The 19,054-nt window shown below is 32.2% G+C and overlaps 1 protein-coding gene across 3 annotated transcripts in view; it reads left to right on the forward strand.

Moving 5' to 3' along the window:
* Nucleotides 1–18,221, forward strand: part of LOC147069762 (TWiK family of potassium channels protein 18-like) — a 345,182-nt gene extending 326,961 nt beyond the window's left edge. For all 3 annotated transcript variants that reach the window (XM_085950716.1, XM_085950718.1, XM_085950717.1), the window contains 2 exons: nt 8,818–8,939; nt 17,906–18,221. In XM_085950716.1, coding sequence (XP_085806842.1) covers nt 8,818–8,886 — 69 coding nt within the window. In that variant the 3' untranslated portion in view covers nt 8,887–8,939; nt 17,906–18,221. The remainder of the gene's footprint in view (nt 1–8,817; nt 8,940–17,905) is intronic.
* Nucleotides 18,222–19,054: the final 833 nt, after the last annotated feature.

The following is a 19,054-nucleotide window of genomic DNA, read 5'->3' on the forward strand; positions in this document are numbered from 1 at the left end:
AATTCTTCTACACATCTGTAAACCTTTTATCTTACTCTAGCGCTTATCGCAGAGATTATAAGGGTGCCGAATACTTTATTACTCGCACTTATGCATCGTTTTTGTTCAGGTATTGGTTCAAACACATTTTGAACGTCTTCTTCTTTTACCTACAGAAGTAGGTACACATACACATACGTAATTTTAAAAACACTCATGAGAAGATAATTATAGCCAATAGAAAAAATCTTTTTTGAAAAAAGTACATCCGGCAGGAATCAAACCTGCGTCTCTTGGGTATCGCGCCCTGTGCATTACAACTATGCTACGACTGCCATGCTTAATTTTTACAAATTTTAATTATTGGCATTTTTAATACCTGCTCATAAGCGCTCTCCAAATTGAGTTATGGTGGGCGATCGGTTTTTATATTCTAAATTAAAGTACCTATTTATTACTTTAATTACTACTCGACGTCACGGATCACTCCAATATTTTTTGTTGTAACTTACTTGAACTTGCTAATAATTTTAATAAACTAATTCTTTAATTCAATGCATAATTCACAAGATTTAAGAATGTACCATTCTAATTATTGAATACACATAATTTAAAAAAAAACTTTCTGAAAAAATATATTATAACCAATAAAAAAAATCTTTTTGAAAAAAGTAACCCGGCAGGAAATTTTACTTTTTTTTAAAAAGATTTTTTCTATTGGTTATAATATATTTTTTCAGAAAGTTTTTTTCAAAATTATGTGTATTCAATAATTAGAATGGTACATTCTTAAATCTTGTAAATTATTCGTTGAATTAAAGAAATAGTTTATTAAAAAAGATTTTTTCTTTTGGCTATAAATAGTCATTTGTCATAAGTGTTTTCAAAATTATGAATGTTCAATAATTAGAATGGTATATTCTTAAAATCATGTGAATTATTCTTTGAATAAAAAAAATAGTTAATTAGTTGTAAGTTTAACTTATTACTTAATTTCTTTTGAATTTTTCTATTTCCAAGTGGTACAGAGCATGTGTTTATAACCCCATTTAGAAAGCTTTATGTTTTCTGAGCCTTATTTCTCTGAGTGTTTATACCTCTTTCTATTTAGTAGGAGTAAAAATACATACGATTCTCATTCTGAGTCTCATGTTTAGGTCATGGCTACAAATTATTTTTCTCATTCATGTAAAATCGTACAGGTCATTTCTACTCAATAGTTTAGTTCAATTGCATGGTCCCAGTTATCACAGTATAAGTTAATGGAATATAATCTCTTTTCGTGGGCATTCTATTTAGTTTTCACGTTCTATTATATACTTACTGCTTACTGGTACCTACTTACTTAAGCGTCAATGACATTGAGCTTCTTTACGAGCTGTTTGTTGGCGAATTTAAAAACGGGCGATTGAGATTTGATGATTACATACAAAACTTTCCATTCGCTGAGAAGCCACAAGCCAGCGACTATTTTGACAGAACGTAGTTCGTTTTTTCCACCGGGAGGTTGCTACTGCGCTCTACTGCGCAGACGCAGTAGGCCCACACGCCGGTGTGTAGCGTGTAAAGTTGACCGGCTTTTAACTTTTCTCGGTAGAGTGTTTACAACCTGCTTGTTTGCTTGTTAGCTTGTTCGATGATGACACTGGGCGACATTACAGGCAGATTATAAATTTGCCAACAAACAGCTCGTAAAGAAACTCGATGTAATTGATGCTTTAGTGCAGTGGTCAGCAAACCACGGCTCGCGAGCCACACGTGGCTCTTTGGCCCTTTGAGTGTGGCTCTTCTACAAATCACCACGTACGGACTAAAACAGTCAAAATATCTTCGAATATAACCAACCAGCAAATCGAAGATCTTAAATTGGTTTCAGCTTTATTTGTAGTAGTTGACGAGTTTTGTGACATAAATGAAACAGGACAAATTTGTACAATTTATTTCATCTACAGGTAATAAAGAAGAACTTTTAGGATTTTTGCCACTCAAAGGTCAAATGTGGAGAGGATATTGCAAATGCTGTAATTTAGTGCATGGAAAAACATCATATTCCACTCGATAAAATTGTGTCAATTTCAACAGATAGGGCGAAAAGTACGACCGGTGTAGGAAAAGGGTTTGTTACTATTTTGAAATAAAAAAATAAACACAATGCATCATTCGTCAAAAAGCGCTTTGTGCGCAGACATTTCCAAAAGAAATTAGCAAAGTTAGCTCTTAATCATCGCCATTTTTTTTTTTTTTAGTTAGTTTAGTACGCAGATCTTCTGCTGCATAACAGGGTACGTTGATTATCAAGAGAAAACATTTTAAAACGTTTTGCTTTCTTATTAACAGAAATTAAACCATTTAACCAATGATGTTCACTATCCAGAAATAGGTAACGGACAATCAGTTGATCCAAAAATTTATTTAATGGGAGACGTTACGTCTCATCTAAATCAGCTTAATCGTTAACTGCAGGGGGAAGGAAACACATTTTTTTCGATGTTAGAACAAGTTATTTCATTCGAAAACAAATTATCCCTTTTTGCTTAAGATTTCGAAAGAGAATCTTTGATTCACTTTCAAAGCCTGCTGAAACATTGCTACGAAAATAATTCTGATATTGACATTTGCTATTTCAAAACAACAATTTTAAATATGAGGAAAGCTCTTCTCAACAGGATTCAGGAATTCAGAAACAGCAAAGCGACGTTAGTCTTTGTTAAAAAAACTTCTTAATGCTACGGTAACAGAATTAATTTTTTCTCCCTTTAATGTTGACAATGGCAACTTTGAAATTTTGAAATGTAAAATGCTGGATTTAAAAAATGAAGAATTATGGAGCTCTAAATTTCAACGTCTCTGTGCTGATATGGACATATGGGAGAAAAACAAATATGAATATGGTTCATAGCACAAGTAGTCTACTTTGAAAGACCTGGAGAAGGAAGACATGATGATTTTTAACACCTGGAATAGTATTCCTGACTCTAACTAAACTAGCGTTTGCTGTTCTTTCCCTTTCCGGTTCTAGATATTCATGCGAACAATCTTTTGCAAGCATGAACCTTATCAAGATTGAGAAGTCGTCTTATTGATGAAAACCCGAATCGTGCCTAAAATTAAGAACGACATCATACAATCCTGACTTACCCAAACTTTTCAAGGAGATGGAAGGCAATTGTTAATTTAAAGATAATAATTGATGTAATTTATATCTCTATAGACTTTTATATACTTTATTGATTTAATTTTATGGATACCGTCCATACAATTTAATTTTTATCAATAAATAATATCATTATTAAGTAAGACATCAAGTTTTTTTCACTGTACCTATGTATAGTTTAATTAAGACTTAAAACTTTATTAAGTTAATAATCAGTGTACCTACATTATATAAATTAAATTTTAAAAATTTGGCTCTTCAAAGAAATCGCAATCGTTTTACTCTTGATATTTGGCTCTCTTGACTAATGAGTTTGCCGACCACTGCTTTAGTGGAACCCCGATTGTACGTGGCCAGAACTAATTGCATACAACCAAAGACTACCAACACATAGATGAACACGATCGAAGATTCAAATCAGATCAGAATCAGATTCATTATATTTCAGAATGAACTTTTATCTAAGTAAATAACTGACTTTATACCTTTCCAAACATATTAAACTTTTAATTGAGTATCTTAAAGCACTTGTAACTTAGCTTTTAACTGTTGAAAAAGAACACTTACAGTTAATGTTTGCACACCTTTTGATTGAATGATACATAGGTACTCTGGAAGTGCTCAATGAAAATAAAAGCAAAGCTACCCATCTACAAAATACATGAACAAACATTAATAGATTTTAAGGGCCGTTGTATGAGATTACCAAATTCTTTATAAGCTATTTAACCGATTTTCCACCATATAGCGTATAGCATTGTTTGTAACGTAAGCAATCTGACGTCACACGTTATTCAAAATGGCTGATTTATCTGTCACTTTCAAATGTCATTTTAATAATGCATTCATTACAACAAACGTTTGCTTGAGGCCCTCGTTCATTTTGTACACTGTAAAACATTTGCGAACTTTAAAAACAGTTCCTAGTCGTGCTGTTTACAAAATACGTATAATTTTGATCCATAGTCTACAATCTAGCTGGATATTAGGCTCGTAGCTTATACAATGCTCTCGTTTTTTGCTTACATCAAAAATAACTATAACAAACAAAGCAAAAGTCTCAAACACGATAATACGATGATACGGTGATTGGTATAAATGATAATATTATACAGAGATCATTACATATTATTATTATCTAAATCCATTTTCATTTCTGTCATTTATTCTTATTTCGTTTTGACATCTCATAATAGAAGTGATTGAAATGAAGTTGGTCATAATATAACTGTTTATATTATATTGCCACCAAATGGAAATTTATACTTGAAATACTATGTCCTTTTGTACAGTAGAATTATAAATAAATGTAATAAAATAACTGATAAATTATTCAAAGTTCATAATAATTATTTATTTATAATTATTAAATTTATATGGTACCGTTCGCACACTTTCAGACATATTTACAATTTTAAATTAATGGTCGGGTAATAAAATTTTATAAGTTTGCCATTATATGGACGCCATGACACATTATGACGTCACATCGTGACGTCGCTAAACAACGGATTACATTTGCACTCATGTATACAAATGAGCAGTATTTAGCCTATAAAGTATTTGGGAATCTCATGCATACGACCCTAAGAAACTTTAAAAATAATTTAATAAAGTTACGTATCTTATTATTAATTAACACATACTTAATATTGTATCTAATTGTGTTAGAGCCATGAATAAATCGCTTAAGGGCGGACGTGCTCAGCGTAGGTCAAAATGGAGCTTTTTTTCTCTTTTCAAAGCATGATCCTGGACATACCTTAAACTTTGTAGATAATCTATTTATATAATTTTGAAGCCTTATTATCTTTTATATTTATTTTAAACATTTGATGACTGTATAAAGTATTTTTATTATATAAAATATTATTCTTTTAAACCTCTCGCTCTAATGTTAGTAAGTACATAAATGTGCAGTGGTGATTTTTAAACGCATTTATAAAACCATCAGTATAATTTATATCGACATTATTATAGTGAAATATTTACGATAAAAATTACATTGATAATCTCTGTGATCCCAAATTTGACAAGAATTTGGCATTTTATTGTTCAAAAAATGGGCAAGATTAACACATTTGAAGATAATTCTAAAGATACTTATTATAAGCTATGTCTTTGACCATTTAAGTGTGATAAACATCCTACGAATAATGATTGCTTTATAATAATTATTGACCTAAGAATAAGGTAGTATTTTTTTGAAATACGCCAATTCTTTTGGCATTCCCCAGTGGTTAAGCTACAACATACGGCCGTAGCCATAAATTGAAGTAGGGAGTAAAACGATGTTAACGCGCGTGTTTAAACATGTACCGTTAAAAAAAACGGTTAGGTACAACTCAATTGACTAATTGACCTAAGAATAAGGTAGTGTTTTTTTTAAATACGCCATTTCTTTTGGCATTCCCCAGTGGTTAAGCTACAACGTACGGCCGTAGCCATAAATTGACAAACTTTAATTGAAGTAGGGAGTAAAATGATGTTAACGAGCGTGTTTGAACATGTACCTAACCGATTTTTTTTAAACGGTACATGTTCAAATTAAATAATTTTCAATTTCAAGTTAATGAATAATTCGTTTATTTTTCATAAAACCACTGTTTTATTAGCTTCTCAATTGATTTAACATGCCATCTTAATGTCATTTGAAGCATAAAAATACAATTTATAATTAAAAAATGTAAGGAAAACAATATGTTTGAACAACGATAATTATTTGAGAAAATCACTGCATCGCAACACTATTTTTTTTAATAAGCACTAGTACCAGACTCAATTTCGAATAAAAAGTAAAAGACTATTATTGGTTGCTAAGGGGGTGGTCCTAGCAACTTAATTATTAATACATACGTGCGTTACTATGGAAATCAAAATGAAATGTCAAAATGACTTTTCAGTATTCTATATTTTTGTTTGTTTGTTTGTTTTTTATTTACTTCATATCAAGTACAAGTTTGAGCATATTGAGCATAATAAATCTACAGAAAAGTTAAAAACGTTGTACATAAAAAGTTCTTTTTATCTTGTAATTATTTTTACTCAGTTCAAACCAAATAAAAATAATATCTATTCATTATAAATTTAATGAGGTTTTGGATATTTCACCGTACAAACATTTGCCAATGTGAACTCAAGATAGTAATACAGAATAATATAAACTCATGTATATACACGGTATAAATATATGAGACCTTTTGGCTAAGACTTGCTGGTTAAACCATATCGCATAGAAATGTGCTTTGCACATTTTTTAAACTATTTATTTTTATACGCTTTCTCTATTAAGCCTTTATACAAGAGTATTAAGTGGAAGCATTAGTAATGTTCAAAAAATCGCCATATATTACAAGTCACCTTTTCGAATAGTAAATGTATAAATTACTTGATAAACTTTTTTTGAAAAATAGATTATCAGTGTTTTGGTTACTTATTGGTTTATATACATTATCTGTGTTTTCATGAATAATAACTGTATATTTTTTGAATTCTTGTTAAGTATAAAATATTCCACAATAATATCCAATAATTATGTCAAACGATATATAAATAATTACAAGATAAAAAGAACTTTGTATATACAACGTTTTTAAATTTTCTGTTGAATCATATAAACTTGACTTGCTAGCTTAAACGATCAAAAAAAATTGTACTTGATAGAAATAATACTGAAATGTCATTTTGATTCCCAAAGTTACGCACGTATATATTAATAATTTAATTTCTAGGACCCCAGAACCCTAGCAACCAATAATAGTGGATTGGATTATGAATTAACTGAAAATGAATTCAATACTTAAAAATGGCTAAAAGTTATAAAAAAATGCATTGGCATCGTGTTCTGATATATTCTAAAAGTTTCAAATGTTTAGCTAGTCAGGAAGTTAGTTAAAAATCGTTTGCAAGGTTTGTATTGGACGAAGAGCCACCGGACAAATAAGAATACGAGCTAAAAAAAACGTTGTAATAATAAAAAATATTATATAAATAGGGCAGTTAGTAGTAATCAGAGCTTTTAGAACCCCCCACAATATTAATTTAAAATTTCTTTTTGAGAACCCTGGATCTATATTATACTTACATACTGATGGATAAATTATAATTTTAATTTATCAAAAAAGGAGCATACCAAACAAGGGTACATTGGAAACACATAAAACCATCCAATCACGCAATAAATAAAAAAGCTTTTACTATTATTTTTAATTATTTAAATAATATGAGTGAATATTTACCAAAAATAAATGATCATTCGAAGTTCCAGACTCTTGTCATTTTAAGAAGTTTTGGGTTTAATTCAGGCATATTAATATTTGGAATCAAGAGTTCTTCACTCAGTTTTGGTTCAAAAAGAAAGTAAGGATTTCTTAACATTCCGGGGTTCCATTTTCATCTTTGGCAGTAATAAAATTTCACGTTGATATTTCATAAGGTTCGGGATAAAACTATTCTAAAATAACGCATTTGGGAAAGTTGTCAAATAACAATGTTAAAGTGATGAAGTGTGGATATGTGGTCATGCACCTAGATCCAACCATTGTCGATGTCATTGATTTGAAAAAATAGTCTTATATTTTATGTCTTATTTCTTTATTTTGTATCGTATCACAGAGTTAAAAGTAATGTACTATCATTTATTTTGGGTGAGAAAGAGTGCTCTTATGCCGGCGCTCCATTGGCGAGCCAAAAGTCCGATTTGTCTATGAGCTGCTACTGATCAACGGACGAATAATAAAGTCGAGCTGTCAAAAGTCAAAAGTTACGATTATCATAATGTCTTCCGATGATCCTACAATTTTGTGTTATTTATATGACATAGACTTGCATTAAATTATATAAAAGTGAAAACAACAAAAATTTAAAGTTTTCTTTTATGAATTCTATAAATTCAAATAAAAAAAAATAATTGATATATCTTTCTAATGTGTAAATTATCAAATTAATCAATAAACATGTTTAAAACAATAATTACAGATTTTTTCGGTCAGATGTCAAATCGAATTTACGAGTACGTAGTGATTAAAGGACGAATTCTGGCAACACGGAGAGTAAAATATCAAACATGTTTGAAATCCAACGAGCCTGGTCTGCGGATTAAAAAGTCCGCAGATCTGCGGTGCTCCACGTGAAAAAAACTCCGAAGTCTGTAAATCCTCTGACTTGCGAGCCAATGTAGCACTGGCATAAAAAGGGAACATTAAATCGTATCCGGAAATTTGTACGTAAACAGTTCACCGCAGGACACTTATTCGTGCGCCGCAGTACGTGAAACATGAGTTCGTGTAAAATTTAATCAAATGATGAGTTCTTCGTTGAATATTTCACCGTGCAGTATATTTGTACGTATGCTACAACATGTGGAGATGTCTTTACGAGTTAAGGTTAGGTTAGGTTAGGGTTAATCTTATTGGAACAGTACTATTTGAAAACTATCGCCGCATTTTGTAAGATACGTACTAATGTATTCCACTGTGAAATGTTCAACGAAGAACTCGTCATTATTGATAAAATGTTATACAAACTCATGTTTCGTATTGCGGCGCACAAATAAGTATCCCACAATGAACTGCATACGTACAACTTACATGTAACCACATTAAATAGGTCATGGAGATACCTAATATTATTATAATGATCTTAATAAAGTGTGTTTAATAATGTATTTTAAATTTGTATTACAGGAGCAAGTAATATACAAGATGGGTGTGGCGAAACGAGGAATTAAAAGAATTCTCGGATGCAATAGATGACACTGGAGAAATTTCATAGAATTAGGATACCATTTCGAAAGACTTATTTTAGAGTGAGTATAACATCTTTCAATCATATTAATATGAGTTAATAATGGAGACAGACAAAGGTTTGCGATGTAAGAGTGTTCGCAAAAAAACTCAAATAGAAATGGGGTGGGCACATAGCTCGAAGAAGGGACAATCGTTGGACAAATTTAGTCATCCAGTGGTATACAAGAGGTACAAAACGGCTGCAAGGTAGAACAAGAGGCCGTTAGATTGATGAATAATGATAAAGTTCTGCGGAAGTACGTGGCGACACAGAACCGAAAGAAGAGGAATCAGCTTAGAGAGGCCTTCATCCAGCAGTGGATAGATTCAGAATGATGATGATGAATAATAATGTGTGAACCAACAGCCCAATCCTTGTCAGCAAATTATAGGTCTGCAATGTAGGTGCTGACCTCAATTTATTAAATATTCATCTATGGACAGCGCAGTATCCTAATAAATAGTCAACCTCAATTTATTGAATATTAAAATACAAGATTCAACAAAGATTATAAAAATATAAGTACATAGAATAAAAAATATACATAAGTACATAACTAAAAATATCCAACTATGTAAGATCTAATAAGATCGTATAATGGGCCTCTACAGCGTGGAGGTTTCTTTTAACAGATTTTGTTTTTACGAGAAATGGGTGTCCCCCACTTGCTCAACCTATTAGGTCCATACTCTGACTCATACACAAATTGAAAAACAATATGTGTACTTTGCCAGACCTACGATTCGGACCTGGGATCCACGACGCTATAATAGTCCAAAGCTGCCGCGCGGCCATCGTGGGGTTTTTTATTTATTGAATACTCAATAAAATAGCTGACCTCAATAATTATAATATTAATTTTCTTAATTTTTAATTTCAGTTAGCGTAATATCCAATTTTATTATTGCATAACTCAATAAAATAGCTGATCTGCAATTTATTGAATATTCATTTTGACGCGTTATTCAATTGACTGTATATCAATTATTAGCTGATTATAATTATATTTTACAATTTATTGGATATACACTCTTTCATCGCGCCTCGGACTGAACATTTTCTCGCCGCATCTCACCTGCACTGTTTAACTGTCGAACAAATATTATGAAAAGATACTTAAGTTGGTCCAACCAGTTGTTTTGGCCCATCGGGCCGTCCAACCTGGTCGCCACAAAAGCCAATTATATTGCATTAAAAAAAAATTGCCGCGTCATATTGCGGACGTAAAGATCTCTTCACCTAGTTTTGTTTTTTGTATCTTATATAATATTATCAAATTCATTTATTTCTGTTAAGTCTCCATGCCTTCCTCTCCCTTGGCAGTTTTTGTTAAATTACGTCTTTCAGTAAACTCAGTCAAAGCTCACTTGAAAGCGTGATGATCTCAGTCTTGTGTATCTGCTCCTGAGACATTCCCAGGCGTAGAAAACTGCTGACGGATTACAGGCAAATGTAAGGCCTCGTGATACGCTTGATTAAGACAGACTGTGGTGCTGGGCGGGTTCGTTTAAAGGGGTCTATGTTTGTATTGTCGAACATGTCTTTATACCAATTGTACATTATTTATGGCCGCGCGGCCTAAACGTCGGGCTATTGCGTCTTGGGTCCCAGGTGCGAATCCTGGATCTGGCAAGTACACATGTTGTTTTTCAATTTATATATGAGTCAGAGTATAGACCTAATAGGTTGAGCAAGTGGCTGACATACAGTTCTTGCAATAACAAAATCTGTTAATACAAACCTCCACTCTGTGGAGACCCACGATGATCTTATAAGGATCGGATATGGTCGGAAAAAAATTCGCAAATCTCAATACACGCAAACAACAATCAGAGTTTTATCTTGACAACCTGAATAGTATTGAAACAAATGAAACCGGTCTAACTTCTAAGTTTATTTTTTATTTGGTTCATAGATGAAAATGTTTGTTCGCATATATATAATGTAGAGTCAAAGATTGTGAGAATACCAAAAGCTAGTTTATTTAACGCGTCATATTATGTTTCAGGCAAACTATTACATGTCATCATCATCATCATCATCAGTCGGGGTCAATCCACTGCTGTATGAAGGCCTCCCCAAGCTTTTTCCAACTCTCTTGGTCCTGTGTCGTTTGCTGCCACGTATTTCCGCCGAACTTTACCAGTTCGTCAATCCAGCGGCTTTTAGGGTGACCTTGTGGGCGTTTAGTTCCCCTTGGGTACCACTGGATGACGTCGTTTGTCCAGCGGCCGTCTTTTCGGCCCCGCCCATCTCCATTTCAGCTATTTGGCAACGTCTATTACATCGCGTACTCCTGTCTGCTTCATAACCCATTCGTTTCTCTTACGGTCCTTTCGCGTGATGCCCAACATACACCTCTCTATGCCTCGCTATGCGACTCTTAGCCTTTGGACCCCTCGATTCCATGTATCAAATAATATTGTTTCTATTTTAGGCAGTTGTTTTATAGCTATCCACGTGTGCTGAGAAATCAAAACTTATTAGGCTGCTTGAGATGAGGTGAAATTGGAGTTTATTTCTGACGAGCTTCTTCTGCCGACCCCTGGGATAGGCCATCATAATGAAATAACTAATATGGTCTCTTTCAATTCAATTTCAATTCAATGATTGTTCAATCTATATAACTTTCAACGTTTATGTAAGATACGGAAATCCTGACCTAGGTATAATATATCTTATTTTAACGAGTATGTAATGAATAATTTTACTAACTCTACCGGTACTTTATGCGACAAAATTAAATTTAAAACGAAGATCAAAGGTGTAGTAAAACATGGCATTATTACTAAACTAAATTGCAAGGCTCAATGTTCAAGTAACAAAGGTTTCGAGGGTAGGTGTATTTAAGGTTAGTTAAAGCGTTTTGCGCCCCAATCGTTTGACGCCTTTTTATTCTCCGGGGAAATGAATTAAAGTTTCCCGAAGAAGCCTTCTTGTTAATACAAATTGACTTTAAACTTTGCGAAAAAGGGTCTACGCAATTAAACTATTAATGGTAATTTATATTGTTTATCGGCGATTCATTCTTTATTAAGCGGCACCTTGAACACTGTATGAGCTTTCGTAAAATAGATTTTAATATACCTACCTCTCTATTATATACACAATCTATTATCATGTATAATATTAAATTATTTACAAAATTGATTATTACATATAATATGGTTACAGTACTTTAATAAATAATGGAGACTGTTACCTGCAGGTATATTATATACACAAGACTGCTTTCAGTCCGCTATGGCAGCTAAATAGGGTAGGAAAGTATCGAATTATTAATACTTATTGTAACAATTACAATAATTTAGTTATGATTGTTACAATAAGTACTATGTTTTAACAGCACCTCTCTTGGCTGTGATAAATTTTAGACCGAGATAGACAATTTTGACAGTTTAGACGGTAAACTTATTGTAAACCTTACAATAAGTGTTAATAATTCGAATCTTTACTACCCTATTTAGAGAATGGGACAACTGGACGCCAGGACAATTGGACGCCGCACTGTCGTAGACACGTATACAGAACGTAGGCGAGGAATTTTAATCAGTTTCTATCTACTACTTGGTAGTTTTAATTCATTATTTCACTCTTAATATAATGTTTTTTTATCGTGAATTGAAAAACCATGCTTATGCAATTACCAAGGCATTATAAAAAAAATAAAAAAAACTTCTTTTTGTTGGAACTACATATGCACGATTAAAAATGATCATTTACGTGTGAATATTTAAATTCTCACCAATTATTAGATCATAGTTATATAATAATTTTAATATAAATAATAACATAAAATAATTTTATTAAAAATACCTATAACTAGGTACCCAATGTCTATTTACTTTAGAATTGCGTGGCGTCGAGTTGTCCCGGCGCCAAATCGTCCTAGACCCCCCATTTAGGTGCCGTAGTGGACCGAAAGCAGGTTTGTGTATAGAATAGACCCGCAGGTCACAGCTTATGTTATTTATTAAAGTACTGTAACCATATTATGTAATAATCAATTATGTAAATAATGTACTATTATACGTAATATTATATTATTATATTTTTAGTTATATCTGTGTTTTTTACCATTACTATTCTTATCATTAAAGTTCTGATGGTCAACTAATTAAAACAAAAACAGTGATTATTCAAATATATTAGAGACAGACCGTTTGAGTAAATTAAAATGACAATTTCTACATTGATATCATACGTTATTTTTTGACAAAAGCCTTATGTTGTAACTTGCGAGTTGAAGTCACCCTGTCGACATGACGTCATATGACATCATTGTGACGTACTACCGGAGTGATAATAGCATCCGAAAAATTAACGCTACTTAAATACTGGCGTTATTCATTGTCCCCATACACAAATAGGTGTTTCAGCATAATAATATCTATGGTGAGCCGTGTGCTTGGGCGGTCGCCTCGATGCGTGTATTGAGGTTACGTCACAATTACGTCATGTCGTCGGGTGACTTCATGTCACAAGTTATAACATATGACCCCAGATCTAAAATATTATGACGTCTCGCGCAATAACGTGGCCATGGCCACGAGTAAGGATTATTTTGCTTAATGAAATATTGTTTCTCTCAGAGAATTTCCTCCGTTTTCTATATGATTTGTAGGTAGTCAAAACTAAGTTTACTTATAGTTTTAAAACGTGATATATTACTTTTGTTTGGTATTATTTAGTTTATATGAAAACTATTTTCTAAATGTTTGAATATTTTTCGTCGATGTGAATTTTGACAACGACGATGTGCGATCAATTCCCACCCTATTTAAAATTTAATATTTTAGCTTGATTTCACTTTTTTTTTTTAATTAAAAAAAATAATAAACACGTAGAATTATCAATATTTTGTTAACAGATTGTTGATAATATTTACGTAGAATATTTCTGTACCCTAGAACTGAACTATATTAAGTGCCATATCCAAAATTTCTCAGTAGAGCCATTTTAAGTTTATTGAAATGTATTTTTTCTTCTGTATTAAAGTTTTGGCAAAAGTTTTATAGTTATTATTTTTTTTTAGAAGACATTTGATTATTTTATATACTTATCACAGTCTATGTGAATATTTCAGTGTTTTAACTTAGTTATATAGAAAATAAACACTTAATACTATTTAGCTTTAAGAAAAAAATATTATGTTACTTTTAGTACTGCTTCAAATAGTATTATGTGCCATTAACATTCAGTGAAGGGATATATTATGTTGACTAAAGTACACTCAATATTGATTTAAAAATGTATATTAATTAATAATATTACAAAAATAATGTATGTTTTAATAATAATCTCGAATAGTGGGATTGCAAAACTGGAAATTTATTAATATGATCTCGAACATTTTGTTTAATAAATTCTGGTATTTTTGTTGATGGCGGTTGCTTTCCTCTTTCATCGTGTTCAACATTTCCTCCAATAGACTTTTTAGATAGTGCAGTAGTAATAAATGTTTGTGAAATATTTAAGGTATTTAAAAAAAATACTTTGCACACTTTAATAGACTGACCATCTAATTCAAAGTAGTATTGACGTGTATGATTTCTTTTATTGACCCTTTTATCATTTGTTATTTTCTTCCTTTTTATCGGTACGGACCTTAGACTATAGATACATCTAGACGCCACCCGTTGCATTGCTAAATGAAGCCGCGTGCCTTGAAATGAGCGATCGCATTCGTCTACAAATGTTCGAGACCATAGACCATTTCGCTAGTGCTCGCCTAAAGTGCTCGCACTAGACGCTCAGAATTAAAATATAATTTTCTATTTTTTTACGTTATATAGTATTTTTAAGCGGTCAAAATGCAACCATTAGGTAAAGATATCCATAATTTAAGTTATACATTAGGTCACTGATATTAAAATATATAATAAAATACAAACAAATTATCACGAACATGTATCGACTTACCTATGAAACGTAATACCATCTTCTGGCTTATCAGTACGGCTACCACATTTTAAGACAACACACAGAACCATCTTTTCTACTTAATTAACTAAAAATATTTACCATTGACTTTATGTTTAACACAAAAAATATCAATTTTAGCAACTCGAGCTTTCAAGTTATCGACGCTATGTGAAGCGTTTCGCCCCGATTTGATGGCGATACTTTTGGAAACTAGCTACTAGATATGTAGACCTTTTATCTTACTCTGGCGTGTGTCGCAGAGATTGTAAGGGTGCCGAATACTTTCTCACTCGCACTCATGCATCGTTTTTGTTCAGGCCTTGGTACGGACTTTACATTTAACGCAACAAATTGCCGTTTGTGGTCAATGTTTTTTCACTTTTCCAAAATGCCTTGTGAATTTCATTTCTATGATGAGCTGAAAAATGTATGGAACATTTAAGGCGACATTCTGTCTTGCAGGGTGCAAGAACTTTTTGTGCTGGGATAGTTTGTGTTTTCGTCGTACGTTCCTCTCCTGCTGCTACTTTTTGTTTTCTAATGTTATTTTTCCAATTTAATGAATTTCTCTTTCTTTTTTTCCCTTTCTCACATTCAGTTGTGCTTCGTCCACGATATTAGTCGAATTTTGATTATCTGTATCTGAAATTTCCGAAATTGATACATCTGATTCAGAACCAATCTCGCTTTGATGGTAATCAGGATCGTCAGCTATACAATCTTCATCGATATGTGTAGATGTTTCATGTACAATATTAATGTTATCGCATTGGAGAAGATCTGAAGTCTCGGAAGCGAGAGTGGGTTGCATTGTTTCAACCGATGTTTTCAACACTTCATAGTAAACGATGTTACCACTCTGACCAAATGCATACAGATTATCATCACACACAATATCACTATGGCTTATTTCTTGATAACCAGCCACAGTTTTGTCGATATAAATCAAGTCATCTAGGGTTGCATTTATTTGCCTTTCAATTGATGAACTCCCTGCATCTAAAACGAAAATGACCCATTATCAATCTTAAAAAATAAAAATATGAATACTGTATTTTTGTTTCATGGATCTTTTGTCAAATCAAATTAATGGATTTAATACTATGACATTCGGCTAATACAAAATTAAACAATACTATTTCCAAACTCGAATAATCGAGCTACACTATTATCTTAAATATCAGCCAGGTTTAACATATAATTTAATAACATTGTTTGATTTCATAAAACTGATTATAAATTCCTACCTTTCGTTTCTGAATCGTTGTTTGACAATGCGGTACCTAGTAGTTCATCACAGTCATCAATAATATTATTGGTTTGTATTTTCACTAAGTCCAGAATACGTTTACTTCTCTCCGACATAATTGTAATTAACTCTTCTTATTTGAAATAAATTTTTCAATGCAAAACTGTTTCAAACATTCGCACAAAGGAGTTAATACAACAAAAATGTGCGGTCGTCTGTCAAGTGTCAAACATTGTTCGTACTAACTCCGCAAGATAACACTTAATACTGTTTAATTGTATTGGTTGTTTTGACTGAGTGGACTTAATATCAATAAATAACAAAACACCCACAACTAAAGAGTATTAAAAGACTTAAGTATTCTTTAATTCCAAAATCAAGGTGCACTTAATATTCTTTAAAACGCAATATCTCAGGAAATAATTGACACAGGAGTTAATACTGTTTACCATGGGAAAGAAGAGGCAACATCGTGAAGCTTAGTGCAATAAAGTGACTTTTGAAAATTTTGGAGTTAATACAGTTCGGTTCTAGGGTACAGATTTACAATCACAATAATATTAAGTTGATTTACTCAACTATTTTACCCGTGAAGTAAATTCGTTCAAACAGAGTACTCAATTTGTTTTTTTCTTTTATTGGTTAATTTGATTGGTTAGTACAAATTATTTTTGATGAAAAATAAAAATATCTAAAATAAAAACTAAACTCTTTTCCGAAAATATATATAAATCTGTCAAAAATTTATTTTATGGTCGCTTATAAGTTTTGAATTTTTAATAGTAATTTTAACACTTCAATTCAATTCAGTTTTAAATAGTCAGAAAATATAATATTTATGTAAATATGCCTAATAATGTATCTTTGATTGTATTCATAGGCAATTTTCCAAAGAACTCAATACTTGAGACTTTTATATTAAATTTGGGGATTTTTTACATTATTTAGTTAATTTAGTATCATTATCAGCCGGGGTCAATCCACTGCTGGATGAAGGCCTCCCCAAGATTCTTCCAACTTTATTGGTCCTGTGTCATTCACTGCCACGAATTTCAGCCGAACTTCACCAGTTCATCAATCCAGCGGTTTTTAGGGCGACCCTGTGGCCGTTTCGTGCCCCTTGGGTACCACTGGATGACGGCATTTTCCAGCGACCGTCCTTTTGGCGAGCAATGTGCCCCGCCCATCTCCATTTCAGTTGTTTGGCAAGTCTATTACATTGCGTACTCCTGTCTGCTTCCTAACCCATTCGTTTCTCTTACGGTCCTTTCGCGTGATGCCCAATATACACCTCTCCATGCCTTGCTGTGCGACTCTTAGCCTTTGAACATCTTTCGTGTTGAAGGTCCACGTCTCACAGCCATACGTGAGCACGGGTAGCACACATTGGTTGAACACCCTACGCTTAAGACATAATGGTACGTCACTCTTGAAGATACTATTCAGACGTCCGAAAGTACTCCTTCCCAGCTTTGTTCTTTGAGCAATTTCATGGTACATGCTTCCGTCTATAGGCACCTGTTGTCCAAGATAGACGTAGCTGCTGACTTGCTCGAGTTGAGTGCCATTAATACAGATAATCGCAGGGTCCGAAAAACAGTTCTTCGTAAATTCAGTATAAACTTACTATAACATTAATAATAATGTTTCAGTGGGTTATATTATAATATAATTATTCCATAATATGTTAGGATAAGATGCCACAAGGCAATACCTAATCAATTTGACAGTATTAATAATAAATATATTTTATACCCATGTATTTAAGCATATTTTTTTTTTAAATTGAAATGTTTTTTTTTTGTTTTCAGATTTCCGGAAAGTAAACTGTTATCTTGCAAGAAACTGCGAGTGATTGTGGACTGTTACGTTAATTTTAAATAATTTTATTTCACATAATATTGCAAAGAGACTTGTAGCAATAAATTATAATAATTTTACGTGAAGTGAAAAGTTCGGGGTGAAATTGTGCCATGAATGTTTTATTGCGGAGTAAAATGCGCGGCTGTAAAAACGTTTATTGTTAAAGCAGAATTCTATGAAGCAATTAAATAAATAGAATGAAACTTTTGACCGTGTTTAAAATTTGTTTTTATGGCAATTAAATAATATTTCATCGGAAACTTCTGAGTTGTGTTTATTTAACGAAATGTATAATTCTTTTGTTGGCAGTTCTGAATCCTGGCGGTGAAACAGCCATGTATAGTGTTGTTATGATTATTGCCAAATCAATCGAAACGTTTCGAGGCCGTTTTCCGTAAAGAAAATGTTTCCTGAAAAAATAAATGAAACAAAACAAGTTTTCAAAAAAATCAGAAAGTTGAAAATTTCAAAAATAATATAATATATATCTTTTTTCTTTGAATCAATAGGTCAATAATTACAATCTCAAAATAAGTTCAAACAATTTAACGGTGTGTTTCTCAAGACTTTATTTTATTATACATAAAGTTGTCATGTTGATAATTTATTAATTATTTCTAAATTTATAAGATTTATGTCGCTAGATTTCAAAATCAAAACCTTTAGGTATTTTTTACTTTTTTGTGAATTCCTGAAGAACTAATGTGCTTTCTGACATTTCTGCATTATAGAAATGTGGAAATTATTAATTTTAAATATTCTATACTCGAAATAATATAAACTTTCACCGTTGAGACTTCTATTCATCTACTATGGACTTGGCTGATTTTGAAATCTAGCGACACATTTATTAATATACTTCTTTTTTTATGGGTATCATATGAAAACATGAACGAATTTAACCTGGAGGCAACTCTTTTTCGTCTACTCTAACCTTTGACCATCAGTATACGTAACGTCTGCATATAATAACCCAATAATTAGTTATCAGCAACTTCCAAGAAATATCTCCACTCCTCTTTGTCTATTGTAAGCTCCGTCCATTACCGTAACATAAGAGATGCTGTTTTTGTCTTTATATTTATAGCATTCCATAA

The sequence above is a fragment of the Rhyacophila brunnea genome, unplaced genomic scaffold (assembly GCF_057557595.1).
Source record: "Rhyacophila brunnea isolate RB1 unplaced genomic scaffold, BYU_Rbru_1.0 scaffold_23, whole genome shotgun sequence".
In the NCBI taxonomy this organism is placed as follows: Eukaryota; Metazoa; Arthropoda; class Insecta; order Trichoptera; family Rhyacophilidae; genus Rhyacophila; species Rhyacophila brunnea.